Source organism: Zasmidium cellare (assembly GCF_010093935.1).
Source record: "Zasmidium cellare ATCC 36951 unplaced genomic scaffold M409scaffold_2, whole genome shotgun sequence".
Lineage (NCBI taxonomy): Eukaryota > Fungi > Ascomycota > Dothideomycetes > Mycosphaerellales > Mycosphaerellaceae > Zasmidium > Zasmidium cellare.
Genome location: NW_022986946.1, coordinates 134294 through 147949, shown reverse-complemented (window position 1 = coordinate 147949; position 13656 = coordinate 134294). Strand labels below are relative to the sequence as shown.

General features: G+C 53.6%; 6 protein-coding genes across 6 annotated transcripts; all 6 read left to right on the top strand.

Moving 5' to 3' along the window:
- Window positions 1–353: 353 nt before the first annotated feature.
- M409DRAFT_16612 (uncharacterized protein) lies at window positions 354–1763 on the top strand (the record flags this gene model as incomplete). The annotated part of the gene is made up of 1 exon (XM_033803687.1): window positions 354–1763. One exon carries the CDS (start codon window positions 354–356, stop codon window positions 1761–1763), a length of 1410 nt encoding a protein of 469 aa, XP_033673539.1.
- Window positions 1764–4574: 2811 nt separating this feature from the next.
- M409DRAFT_62403 (uncharacterized protein) lies at window positions 4575–6374 on the top strand (the record flags this gene model as incomplete). The annotated part of the gene is made up of 2 exons (XM_033815159.1): window positions 4575–5492; window positions 5589–6374. The coding sequence occupies 2 exons, from the start codon at window positions 4575–4577 to the stop codon at window positions 6372–6374; spliced, it is 1704 nt and encodes a 567-aa protein (XP_033673538.1).
- Window positions 6375–6849: 475 nt separating this feature from the next.
- Window positions 6850–8014, top strand: M409DRAFT_16610 (uncharacterized protein; the record flags this gene model as incomplete). Its single annotated transcript, XM_033803686.1, has 2 exons — window positions 6850–7615; window positions 7692–8014. 2 exons carry the CDS (start codon window positions 6850–6852, stop codon window positions 8012–8014), a joined length of 1089 nt encoding a protein of 362 aa, XP_033673537.1.
- A 564-nt stretch (window positions 8015–8578) lies between these two features.
- M409DRAFT_62401 (uncharacterized protein) lies at window positions 8579–9556 on the top strand (the record flags this gene model as incomplete). Its single annotated transcript, XM_033815158.1, has 1 exon — window positions 8579–9556. The coding sequence occupies one exon, from the start codon at window positions 8579–8581 to the stop codon at window positions 9554–9556; it is 978 nt and encodes a 325-aa protein (XP_033673536.1).
- An 864-nt stretch (window positions 9557–10420) lies between these two features.
- On the top strand, window positions 10421–12200 carry M409DRAFT_16608 (uncharacterized protein; the record flags this gene model as incomplete). The annotated part of the gene is made up of 2 exons (XM_033803685.1): window positions 10421–11969; window positions 12040–12200. 2 exons carry the CDS (start codon window positions 10421–10423, stop codon window positions 12198–12200), a joined length of 1710 nt encoding a protein of 569 aa, XP_033673535.1.
- A 299-nt stretch (window positions 12201–12499) lies between these two features.
- On the top strand, window positions 12500–13459 carry M409DRAFT_16607 (uncharacterized protein; the record flags this gene model as incomplete). The annotated part of the gene is made up of 3 exons (XM_033803684.1): window positions 12500–12549; window positions 12602–12963; window positions 13023–13459. 3 exons carry the CDS (start codon window positions 12500–12502, stop codon window positions 13457–13459), a joined length of 849 nt encoding a protein of 282 aa, XP_033673534.1.
- Between the last annotated feature and the right edge of the window lie 197 nt (window positions 13460–13656).

The window sequence follows — 13656 nt, the reverse complement described above, 5'->3', positions numbered from 1 at the left end:
TCAAAGCAATAGACCCCGGCGATTCCTGGCGCAGCTCCGGCAAATGTGCAAGTGATCACCGAGTCACGTGCAACCAACGACATTCACTTGCAAGGCGTCATCGCCGAATTCGGAAAGGGCGGGAACCGCATCGGAGAGTCCTGGTCCAACGAGAAGAGCAAACAAGCACCGAGCCGGTTATACCGGACAGTGAAGTGGTTGTCAACTTACAGCTACGATGGCCGATACTGTTCGCGATCTCCCAGACATTTGAGGCCACTGCGCTCACAAACGCTGCAGCGATCGTTGAGCAGGGACTTCCCACTTGAGAACCGCAGACACCACCAAGCATACACACAGTCTCTGGAAGCAAGATGAGTAACCGTGTCGAAGCCGACCAGCTCTTCGAGCTCACGGCCGAGCTTGTCTCCGCCTCGGCCAAACTCGACAAGTTCCTCAGCAAACGCAGCCTCCCAAGCCCATCCTTTGACGCCGCTGCGCCTGCGATTCCGCTCAACACCGCCAACAAGCCCTACTACGATGCCAGGACCAAGATCGTCGAGGCGGCCGAACAAATCATCCGTCTCGTTCGAGGTCCTCGCGAGAACTTGCTGTATCTGTCGTTTGAGCACTGTGCTTCGGCTTCGATGCAGGTGGTTTTCAAGTATAAGTTCGCGAATCATGTTCCTCTGCATGGTGCGACAACGTACACTAAGATTGCTGAGGCTGTGGGGCGGGGCGTCACGCCTATGGTTGTCGAGCGGACGCTGCAACACACGGCCTCCTTTGGGCTCTTCGAGACTCTGCCAGGCGGTTATGTCACTCACAACGCCACGTCGTCTCTCCTGGTAACTGACCCCGATCTCGAGGCATGGATGTACCTCAGTTTGGCAATCGCCTATCCCGCTGGTGCGTCAATCCCTGGTGCCATCGACCAGTACGGTGTGAGCATGGAAGCCGACGAGGCTGCGTACGGCGTCTCCATCGGTCGCAAGATTGCTCAGTTCCAACGTTTCCGCGAGCCAGACGGTCTCAAAGACCACGAGATGTTCGCCCGTGCCATGCGTGGCATCGCTGCTGGCGGAGCGTATGATTTCCGACACGCCGTCAATGGCGGCTACCCCTGGCATCTCCTACAAGAAGACAAGGGCCACTTGGTCGTTGACGTGGGCGGCGGGCCCGGGCACGTGGCAATGGCTCTTGCAGAGAAGTATCCTAGCCTGCGGTTCGAAGTCCAAGATCTCCCAGAGACTGTCGTCGTTGGTGCGGAGAAGTGCCCGGAGGACTTGAAGAAGCGAGTCGCCTTCCGCGCCCACGACTTCATGACACCTCAACCGTCTCACAGCGTCCCCAACGATGAGTCCATCGCCTATTTCGCCCGCTTTATCCTTCACGACTGGAGCGACAAGTACGCCACCAAGATCGTCCAGCAACTCGCCTATAACCTCCGCCCGCAAGACCGCATCATCCTCAACGAGGTTGTGGTGCCCGAACAAGGTAAAGAGGACCGCGAGATCGAGCGACGCATGCACGACCGTGACCTGCTCATGTTGATGAACCTGAACGGTCGGGAGAGGACGAAGAGTGCTTTTGAGGGCATCTTTGCGAGCGTGGAGCCAAAGCTGAAGTTGCAGAGGATTCATCGGCCGGAACAAGGCGAGCTGAGTTTGATCGAGGTGACGCTGGCGAGTGTCGAGTGGCCGGCGGAGGCCAGTGGTGTGGCGAATGGGGTTATTGGGCATGCTAACGGACAGCCTAGTGGTATGAACGGTGTGAGCCATTAGAGAGCATAGTGAGCAGAGAGTCTCTTTGTTTCTGGATAACTCGGTAGCGAAACAATTCTCACGGCACTTACTGTACCCCAACCACACATTCTGTTCTATCACACATCTCAAGCCGGGGTGTTGGGCTCAAGGCTGTGGCAGTGCTAGCAAGCTGGGAAGAATTTCCCGCAATTTCTTTCAAGTGTCATGATGTTGACACAATTGAACCTTCAGACATATGCTTGGACTAGTCTAGGGTAGAATAATGGGTAGCTGTCGTCCAGTACCTGGGCGTAGAATTGTCTTTCAAGTGGACTAACGGATCAGCGTCCAATCCAGCATCATCAAGGCCTTCTGACAAGAGTCGTATTAATCGATCTTGTATTTGATATCGCAACGGCTGATATGCAGAGACCTGATAGTGCCATGTACAAATGGGCTTTGGTGTGGTGAAGCTGAAGCTGAAGTCGAAACACTCCCTGTCTTGGACCTCAGCCTGACCAATGAGAGCCTTTAGTGAGATCAGTGCGCTAAGCGCTCATTAGCTGAGCAGGCTGAGACTGCGGAGCGACATTACCTCCTGCCTTTCGCCCTCGGCTTCTCTGGTATCAACATCAACATTACACCACAACATGTAATGAGGCTTCTCACTTGACGCATGAGCTGGTTGGGCATGCCGTGCTTGTACGCTCATGGCTAAATCCCTTGCCACGATGACAGAGCCAGGCACTTCCCAGCGCATCTCGCAGGCTTGTTCGAATTGCCGGTCAGCTCTCCGTGCCCTTTGTCCTGGCTTCGCCGTCAGGGATGGTTCAGCCTTAGTAACCCTTGTCGCAGGCGCAAGAAGATCCGCTGTCCAGGCGGGCGACCGAGCTGCTCGCGATGTACAAGGCTAGGTCAGCAATGCCGATACATGTCAGCTCCGGCTCCGCAGTCTAGTCAAAGGTCGGGCAGGGCTTTGACCCACCGTGAGAGCGAGCTCGAGACGCGGCTGGCACACGCCGAGGCGCCACTACCAACCGGCGCAGTCGCTCACACCAGCGACCCATCGCCTGCCTCAGCGTGGAGCGCCGACTTTCCCCTGGTAGATTGCCTAGGCGACACTCTGAGATTCGATCAAGATGCACCAGTGCCGACTTTTGAGGGTCGTGTAGATCTGTACTTCAAACACTGCCATAATCAGCCGTACTCTCTCTTCCACGAGAGTAACTTCCGCGGGCAAGTGTTTGAAAAGAAGGTCCCGAAGTACCTTTTACTGGCAATAGCTTCACTTTCTGTTCGTTTCTGTCCGGATGCCTACTTCTGCGAGCAACAGTTTGCTGCCGCCGAGTCTTTGGCGAGTGCAGCCTGGGCCACAGTCATCAGTCGAGTCTTTGCGAGCGATGGCTCAGCGGAAGTTGCAGCAGCCCAAGCCGCCAGCCTTCTTGCCATTGTGGACTTCACGAGTGGCCGGCATCGACTGGGCATGGTCAAAACCGGCCTTGCTGTACGGCTAATGCAAGCTCTCCGACTCAACATGGAGCCCGACAGCTCTTTGCCTACATGGCAGCAAGAGGAACATCGCAGAATCTTCTGGTCAGTCTATTTACTTGAGAAGACAGTCTCCTGCGGAAAGTCAAGGCCTTTCTCGATCAAGGACAGTGACTGTCTCCTTGCATTGCCGTGTGCAGAAAGTGCTTTCCGGGCTGGAGCTGAACAGAAGACGCCCACTCTGACGTCGATAGAGGAGTTGCTTGATCGTACGGAAGCAATCAGTGGCCTCGACAACTTCGCAATCTTGATCTTGAACTGTTCTGCCCTTGGCCATATCATCGGCGAAACATTTCGATCTAATCCCTCTTCGTTGCCCTTTTGGGACTCAACGAGTCACTTTGCCAAAGTCAGCGACTTCACAATGCTCTGCGAGGCAATGCACTCTCGGCCTATCAAATTGGACGAGTTTGCTGTCATGGGCTCAGATTGGCAGAGAAGTATCGATGGACAAAGAGCGGGTCCGTACATCTGGGCTCGCTGCTTCCACCATTTTTGCGCAATACTGCTCTATCATCCAGTGAGTCTATATAGACATCGTCTCCGTCATGGGGCCTCCACACCTCCCACACTCATCCGAGAACTTCTCGAGCGAGGCCGACAGAATGCAAACAAGCTGACCGCAACCCTGGCAACGGTCCAAGATGAGAGATGTTGCGAAAAGGGCAGCTCGCTTGGCTATCTTGCATCTTGTGCAGGCTCCGTCCATCAATTGTTTTCGCAATGTTCGGACTCCACCATCGCGGATTTAGCGCGATCCAATCTGGCCACCTGTATTGAGTTCTTAGAGCAAAAGCCTGTCAGGTGGCCGAACTACGCAAGCATGGCCAGCTCGTTGAAAAGTTTCCATCTGGAGTCTCACCTCGCCGAGGCTTTAGTCGAATCAACATCAGAACTAGACCCGACACAGCATGAGTCTATGCAAATTGAACGACTGTGGGACTGCATAGATTACGGAACGCTCAGTGATACCAGCCATCTTCACGGCGAGACCAACTCTCCCGCGTTGTTCTCCGGCATTAATCTGGACATCGCTGCATGGTCGAATCTGGCTGGCAGCATGGATTGTTGGGACTTTCCATCATTAACGTAAGCAACGACACTGCTGTTTGCGGTCACATGCAAATCGCGCTAGAAAATGGGCACGGTCCGCGTGTGCCGTTAGCGCCGCACGGAAGCGGTCAGGCTGCATGTCGGGACATACAGCAGACTCAAAACAAAATAAGAAAGGGATTCGTCATGGTCCAAACCAGCCCTTCGATCGCAGCGTCGACGGTTATTGACCATACACAACTCACCAAGATGCCGTTGTTCAAATCTGGTGCACGATCCTACGGTAGTGGAACCTACGTCGATCCAGCTCCGCTACCGATCCCGTCTGACGCTCAGCGTATTCTCGGACTGCTTGCCCAAGCTAGGCCTGGCTTCATCAAGACACCTTCGCTTCTTTCATCGGTGGTATTCAGCGGTCGTCATGACCCAATCGTCCCAGGTCCTCTTAAAGTCGGCGCTATTGCTGCCGCGCTACATGGAATGTGCGGGATCGTGGCGAACGAAATATTGGACTTGAGGGACTTACAAAGTTCCCCTCATCAGCCACTTCAAGAGAGAACAGTGAAGATAGACACCAACCACGCCGCATTCTGGCTTGGGACCGTGGGAATGACAGAAGTCAATGGTCACTCTGTCGCAGAGCTCGGCAAGAAGGGTCATTTGAAGCAGATGTTCAAGAAGGATCTAGAAGGCGACACATTCGCCACGCCTATGAGATTGAGGACCACAGCGATATACGAAACAAATGAACCTGGGAAATGGTTCCAATTGCATGGCAGCCTGGATGCTGATCCAGTCCTTGCGGGTCTCGGCTTGGACGGTGACTTCTCGCACGTCACTGACCCTTTGGTAGCCTACGGCGAGATTGCAAAGAAGGTCTCCAGGTGTGGAAGAGAAGAGCTGGAGACAATGTTCTGGCAGAAAGGCCTTTGCGGCACCTCCTGCTACTCCCCTGAAGAGTTTCGAGCTACACCTATGAGCAAAAGCCTGGACAAATGGCCCCTTATCAACTACGAGCCGTTGAGCAATCGTCAACTCACCCCTGCCCTTCAATTCCCTCTCGTCACTGGAGATGCAAGACCTTTGGCTGGCATCAAGGTGGTTGAGCTTGTGAGGATCATCGCAGGACCAGTCATTGGCTGCACATTGGCTTCCATGGGCGCACAGGTCATTCGAGTCAACTGCAGTCGTCTGCCGGACTTTTAAATGTAAGAACCAGCAGGAGTCCTCTAGACATGTTCACCTACTGATATTCCCACTTAGTCACTCCGACTCACCCTCAACGCAGGAGTTCAGACCGTCGACATGGATCTCACCAAAGCGGACGACATCGCAGAGCTCAAAACCCTAATCCAAGACGCGGACGTCTTCATCCAAGGCTACCGGACTGGATCTCTCGCACGCAAAGGCTTCGGTATCGAGGACCTTCTCTCCATCGCCGAAGCCCGCCGCAAAGGCATCATTTACGTTGACGAAAACTGCTACGGCCCAGACGGACCTATGCACGAACGCCCTGGCTGGCAGCAGATTGCCGACTCAGTCTCCGGCTGCTCTTACGTTACAGGCAGAGCTCTCGGCCACGAAGATGGGACATGTGTACTGCCTGCCTTGCCAGTTCCGGACATACTCACTGGCCTAGTCGGGGCGATTGGCACGATGATGGCGCTTCGTGACCGGGCTCGAAACGGGGGATCTTATCACGTCTTCGCCTCCCTTCTGGCGGCTGCAGCCCTGCCCCTGAGCCCAGAGGTGGGACTCTACCCACCTGAGGTTGTCGCCAAATGTCATTCGGAGTTTCAGTGGGAGAGAACAGGCCCAGAGATGTTCGTGCTGGAGCTTTTGGACGTTGTTCTTCGTCGGTGGAAAAGCGCTTTACCTGAAAAGTTCGAGGAGGGATCAGATTGGTTCGCGCAGTTGAAGGGGGAGTTGGGCGATTTTCGAGTGCTGAAGCCGGTTGTACAGTTGGGGAAGATGGAGGAGTCTCCAGGGTGGACTTCCGCGCCTTTTCCGAATTGTTATTATGAGAGTGGAGAGTTTAAATGGACCTGATTATCTGTTGGTATGCAGTATGTACTGGCCAACGCTCCATATTCCCCTAGGACTTTGTCTTCTACCGACCTGATAGTTCGCTAAGATACTGCAGTAGGGCTGAATCTCAAGCCATAGGGGCGAGTTGGTCTTCACTTCCATATTCTCAAGTGGATCGAGAGCGTCTGAGGGACCGAGCCTCAGGTGGAACAACACACTAGCACGATCATAAATCAGATCTCATACAGCATTACGATGACGAAAAGAGTTGGCGCATAGTAAGAAATGGCGTGCGTTCGGCTCCGCGTGCCGCATCTGACGCGGTACACGGCATCATGTGAAAGCCAGCCCCTGGGAGCACACGGATCAACACGGCCCGTATGCCGTGTTGAGAGAAGAATCTGTTTCGGCCATCCACCTCTCTACGGTCGTCTTTCAATGTGGACTCCTGTCAGGAACAATAAATACGCACCACAATAAGACGAGCTACGACACAATGCCGACTGCTATCGTGCTGAAGAAGCCGATCAGCAGCACTAATACTGCATCAACCTCAGTATACTATCAACTCGAAGCCGTGACCATTCCCTCAAAGCCCCTCGAGGACAACGAAGTCGCCGTCAAGATCCTAGCCGCAGGTCTGAATCATCGGGATCTTTTCATTCGCCAGAATCTATACCCTGGAATCGCCTTCGGCACCTCTTTGCTATCCGACGGCTGCGGGATTGTCACGAAAGCTGGCTCGTCCTCTGAGGCTCAACGATGGATTGGCAAGATAGTCCTCGTCAATCCTGCGTCAGGTTGGTCGAGTGATCCACAGGCACCAGAAAGTCCAAGTGGACTGGCATACCTTGGGGCCAATAAGCTCAACACGAAAGGTACTTTGACGGACGAGCTGATAATCTCTTCAGATCAGTTAGAGGAAGCTCCTGCACATCTGACAGCAGTTCAAGCCGCTTCTCTCCCTCTCGCTGGATTGACAGTCTGGCGTGCTGTCGTGACAAAGTCAAAAGCTGCGACCATAGGCAATCATATCCTCATCACTGGCGTTGGAGGTGGTGTGGCTCAGCTTGCTCTTTTCTTTGCTCTCAGCAGGGGAGCCAAGGTCTATGTTACCAGTGGCGATCAGGCCAAGTTGCGAGCTGCTATGGATTTGGGCGCCGCCGATGGAGTGTCTTATCGCGAGAAAGACTGGGATAAGGAGCTTCTACGAAAGTTGCCTCGAGACAGACCGCACTTCGATACCATCATCGATGGGGCTGGTGGGGATATCGTTGGAAAGGCGTGAAGTTATTGAAGGCAAGTCAACCACAGAGTCTGACGTAGTGTGAACACAAGCTGATCGCCTGCTGGCTATTCAGCCTGGAGGCATCATTGTCGTATACGGCATGACGCAAGAGCCAACGATGCCGTTCCCAATGAGCGCCGTGCTCCGTCATTTGGAGATCCAAAGCGTAACGGGAGGCTCGAGACAGGAGTTCCACGACATGGTCGAGCATGTTGCTAAGCATCGCATCACGCCAGTCATCTCTCGAGTTGCCACGAACTGGACGGATTTGAGGGAGATCGAGTCGCTGTTCGAGGATATAGCGAAGGGCAAGAAGTTTGGAAAGCTTGTTGTCGAGATAGCCAAGGAGGAGGGTCTTGTGAGTAAGATATAGAACAAGATAATGGCCGACCGTACTTGGTCTGACTCTGGTGCCTACATGTACCGCTATATCTGTCTCTGGTATTCAGTAGGGTTTCCCAAAGAGTACAGGACATCGGGCTGTACCAACTGCGCATGTAGCAGCACAATGGGCGTATGCCTCGTGCTCCTGTAAAGCCTTCTGCTGCACGAATGCTCTCAATCTTGTCAGATATCTTGTTTTCTTCCCGAGTCGTGGCCGTGGTCACAGGGCTCGGCAAAAAAATTCCTCCTCGTCTTTTCGAGGCCGCGAAAAAGCTGATCGAAGGGAAGCTAATCTCAAGACTCATCTTCACATGCTCGCCTGAAATTGGTATAGCGCCATCGGCTGAGCTTCCTAAGACTACATCCGCAACTTTGCCACACATACCGCATCAGTCCACCGACCAGCTGCGAAATTCGGACATCATGGCCGGCTCATCCATCTCACATGTCAGCTCGCGAGAGCCGCGCGAGAGCCGGCCATCATCATCAGCAAAAGACGTATTCATCTATTTCATGGCCTGGTAGCAAACTCCTCCCCAAACCGCAAGACAGAATGGGCGTCACATACTCGCAATTCTTCCCGCCGAAACCATCTCTGACGGCGGCCAACCTACCAAGCCAGAAAGGCAAAGTCTTCATAGTCACGGGCGGTGCGTCTGGTGTGGGCTTTGAGCTCTGTAAGATCCTGTATCAAGCCGGTGGGAAGGTCTACCTCGCTGGACGGTCGCCACATGGTGCCAGATTGGCTGCGACACGGATCAAGTCCACAGTCTGTGATGATCCTGGGGAGTTGGCTTTCTTGTTTCTTGACCTTCAGGACGTGGGGACCATCCGACCGGCGGTTGAGGCCTTCACCGCAGCAGAATCGAGACTGGATGTCCTCTTCAACAACGCCGGAGTCTTCCAACCACCCCAAGGATCTGTCTCTGCCCAGGGCCATGAGCTGCAGATGGCCACGAACTGTCTGGGTCCACATCTGCTCGCACAGCTTCTGACGCCTACACTGATAAACACGGCACAAAGCTCACCCTCAGCCGCTGTTCGCATAGTCTGGACGTCTTCCCTACTAGTTGATATGTCTGCGCCTAGAGGAGGCGGCATCACGTCTAACACTCTTTCGACCTTGGTGGTCACAGATCCCAGCACAAACTATACAACTTCCAAAACCGGCAATTGGTATCTCGCCAAAGCTTTCTCTGATCGACTCCGCAAGCATGTGATCGTGAGCGTCACGCAGAATCCAGGCAACTTGGCCACCCAATCACTGCGACATCTGCATTGGATTATGCCCTATCTCACAGCCCCGCTGAACCATGATCCTGTATTTGGAGCGTATACCGAGTTGTACGCTGGATTGTCACGGGACTTGAATATCGATGACGGCGGCTCTTATATCATCCCCTGGGGTCGAAAGCACCCCTGTCCTCGAGCAGATATCGTGGATGCGATGAAGAGAGAAGATGACGGCGGGCCTGATGCTGTGAAGCTGTTTGTCGATTGGTGCGACAAGCTGACCAAACGTTTCCATTGATGTCCCCGCGACATGGCTGGAACTGATGGATTGCACCCTTTACTTGTTATAGGCCCAACTCTCGATGTAAGCACGAGAGGTATAGCTTCTGTCTCACGCACAATACAAGCTTCCAAGACGGCATGCAATTGGGCAGCTTGTACTAATGGGCTTCAACACTCATTCCGGACGATGTGAACTTGCCTTGCTCATGAGCGCTCGTGCTCTTGCACAGCTCAGCCTACAATGGCCTCGATACAGATTCTCCTCGTGTACAGGTAGCAAAAGGACTCTTCGACATGCAAAGACTTGGCCAACGCTTGACAATTTCAGTCAACAAGTGCAAGATGTTCGAGAATGATGACATGGATGTTTCCCAAGCCTGAAGTATCTTCGTACACATGCGGACAGAGTTTTGAGTATCTCGCAATTTGCCCTATTTGATCCCTGATAGGTCGATCCTTCGAACAGTAAGCGCCAGCGAGAGGATCTCGGCCATGCCACTGCAGCCGAAATGGACATCGACAGGCAAACGCTCAGCTGAACGGAGATTCGGGTCCGGCCAGCACGCACCTGTATGCCACTACAGAAAACGCTACAGAACCTTGCCCTATGTATAGATATCTTTGAGGGAAAATGGAAAAGAGTTGACCCTTGGAAGTGAACTACGCCCGTATTCGTACAGGTGTCAGCTGTAGCCCGAATATGCGCGGACAGCCCTCTGGACATCTTGGCATTTGCGGCTGTTTCAGCGAGGGCAAATGACGGAGCCCAAGCATTTCATGGTCTGTTGACGCAGCTCTGTGGCCCTATCATTTAACATCATCGCTCACATCTTCGATGGAGATCTGACTGAATTGCTTCCCTCCTGACTGAGTCACGGCGATGAACGTCTCTTTACCAACAGCAGGTGCTGTGGCTCTTGCCATAGCACTTCTTGGCTACGCATGCTACCGAGCAGCGCTCCCACGTCCATTGCCTGGCATACCGTACAACAAAAAGTCGGCTCAACGGCTCCTGGGCGATGCTCCGGACCTGTTCAAGTACAAGGCTGAGAATGGAGACCTTTTTTCGTACGTGGCCAAGATGGCCGTCGAAATGAATGAGCCCGTCTTCCAAGTCTTTATGCAACCAATGGGTCGACCCTGGGTGGTAATCATGGATCCTCGGGAGACACACGATATTCTGACACGCCGGATCAAAGAGTTCGACCGGTCCAAGTTCTTCGGCCAGATCTTCTCGAGCATGCTGCCGAAGTTTCATGTTCATATGCCAACGGGCGATGAGTGGCATGCTCATCGGCGATTGATTAGCGATACAATGGCCCCGACGTTCCTCAATCAAGTCGCAGGACCGCAGATGTGGGACAGCATGAGCAGTATGGTGGAGCTGTGGAAAGAGAAGGCAAGACTGGCAGAAGGCCGGCCATTCTCAGCGTTCCACGACTGCCATAACACCACACTCGATATCATCTGGGCTGCAACATTCGGCGGCGGTATGGGGCCTAACACCACACGTGCTAAGCGTCTTGCAGAGGTCGACAAGCTCGAGCTGGGCTCCAATGTTGACAAGGCTGTTGATTTCCCTGAACCGCAGGACCCGCCCGCATTCAAGTCGATCACCACTTTGGTGGACTCCATGACGATTCCTGTCAACTCCATCATTCCAGCACCGGCTCACTGGTTCGCACTGAATACAGACCGAACTCTCATCAACGCTCGACGCAAGAAGGACCAGCTCATTCGGGCCAAGTTGAGAGAAGCGCAAGAAAAATTCTCCCACGTTGCGAAAGATGATGTGGAGTCGACAGCCGGCCTGAAGTGTGCATTAGATCTCGTGGTATCGAAAGAGCTGAAGATGGCCCAAAAGGAGGGACGAACAGCCGACCTCGATAGTCAAGCCCTTCAAGATGAACTCTTTGGCTTCCTACTTGCTGGCGAGGATACGACCTCGACCGCGTTGTGCTGGGCACTCAAGTATTTGACCTCTCAGCAAGACGTGCAGACCAAACTTCGCAACACACTTCGAGAAAACTTCAAAGGAGCCCACGAAGCGAGACGGACACCCTCTATCGAAGAAATCACCAGCAAATCGGTACCCTATCTTGATGCTGTAATTGAAGAAGCCAACCGGATCGGACCCATCGTCCCAGCGTCGGCTCGACAGACACTAAAAGATGTGGAGGTGCTAGGCTATCAGATACCCGCCGGGACAGATGTGTTCATGTTTATCAATGGTCCAGGTTACTTGATGGATCCTCTGCCGGTGGAAGAACACAAGCGCAGCAAGAACAGCCAGGCTAACAAGGACAAAATACCGGCTTGGAGGGATCCTGCTCTCTTCATGCCAGAGAGGTGGCTGGACAAGAACGGCGACTTCAATCCCAATGCAGGTCCCTTCAATACCTTCGGCGCAGGTCCAAGAGGCTGCTTCGGTAAGCCTGAAGAAATTACTTATCCGGGGGCAAGAAGATTATATAAAGAAATCTGACCCCAAACTCGCAGGTCGAAAATGGGCCCATCTCGAGCTCAGAATCATGCTTATCCTCATCATCTGGAACTTCGAACTCCTTCCCACCCCGAAAGAACTTTCCTCGTTCCGCTCGTACGATGGGGTGACGCACGGCCCGGAACGGTGCTATGTGAGGCTGAAAGCCCTATCTTGAGCGTATGCGGCTTCAGTGCGAGTTTGGATTAGGTCAGCAGGCGGGAGCTTAGGTCTGGAGGGATTGGTGGAAGCTCGTCTGCATGTCATTTTAAGGTGCCACCCTGTCGTAGAAAGAGGACTCAAGATTCTGCGAGCCGGGGAGGAAGGCTCAACAGGGCTGCTTTGAGCTAAATAAGAGGTCACGCCAATATATGCTCGTCTTTCCCTTCTTTCCGATTGTTTCTGGATTTTTTTCGCCTGGGCATAACAGCACAGAGCAGCGTCTTGACTGGCCCTGGAAGCATACTGCCACTCACCATGTCGACAGGCAAATACTGGCTAGGCCAAAGCGCCTGGTCAGCAACTAGGTCCGTCCAAAGACACAGACAAGCAAGACTCAAGACTGACGCCCACCCCCAGACTCCGCCTCCAACACGAACTCACCAAAACAAACTTCAACAACCGCCTCCTCGACCCCGCCATCGCCCTCCAAAAAGAAAACCTCACCATCGCCGACGTCGCCACTGGGACAGGAGCCTGGTGTCTCGATTTCCATGAAAAACACCCGGACAACACCATCGAAGGGCTGGATGTCAATCTCAACGAAGTCCCGCCGAAGAAGTGGTTGCCGGGAAATGTGTCGTTTCATTATTTGGATTTGCTGAAGGAGGTGCCGGAGGAGTTTGTGGGGAGGTATGATATTGTGCATATGCAGTATGCGGTGTTGTTTGTGAGGGATCGGGAGGTTGAGGGGTTGTTGGGGACGTTGATGAGGATGTTGAGTATGATCCTTTCTGCTAGAATGGGGACATTTTGCATGGATGCTGACGTTCTCTCTCAGAGCCCGGCGGCTACCTCCAATGGGGCGAAGCTCACCCCCTGCAATACATCTTCCACGCCGCGGAGGGCAAAGAGAAAGCCCCCGCAGCTCGCAGACTCCACGATTTGCAATCCCAGATCCACCCCTCTGCCGTCGAGAACTGGACTTATCTAGACAACATGCCGGCCCGCTTTCAAGCCGCTGGTTTCCAGGACGTTGTCTTCGTGCAACCTGAACCGAAACCTTCGACGCTGCAGCCGATTATGATGAATTGGCTGTGGGCTTTGGAGGAGGGATTTGAGGGAGTTGTGGGGAGGTTTCCGGAGAAGAGGGAGGTGTTGGAGGTGAGTCGAAGGTTGAGGGAGGGGGAGGTTATGAGGGAGGTGAGGGAGTTGGGGGTTGGGCTGGATATGCGCATGAGGAGGTGTATTGGGAGGAAGCCGTTGGCGACGGAATGATCCTGGAGAGTGATTTCTCGTGCTGGAGTAGTTTTTCCGCGGCATGCGTTCTTTCCAAGCGGTTGTTGAGAGCGTTGACACATTAGAAGCATTCGGTGGTGAGGGGATGGAATGATGGGGTGGGCATTGAAGCTTGTGGTGGAAAGTTGAACTTTCCTATTCATAACTGGGGTATCTAGACCTGAACGAGTAGCACG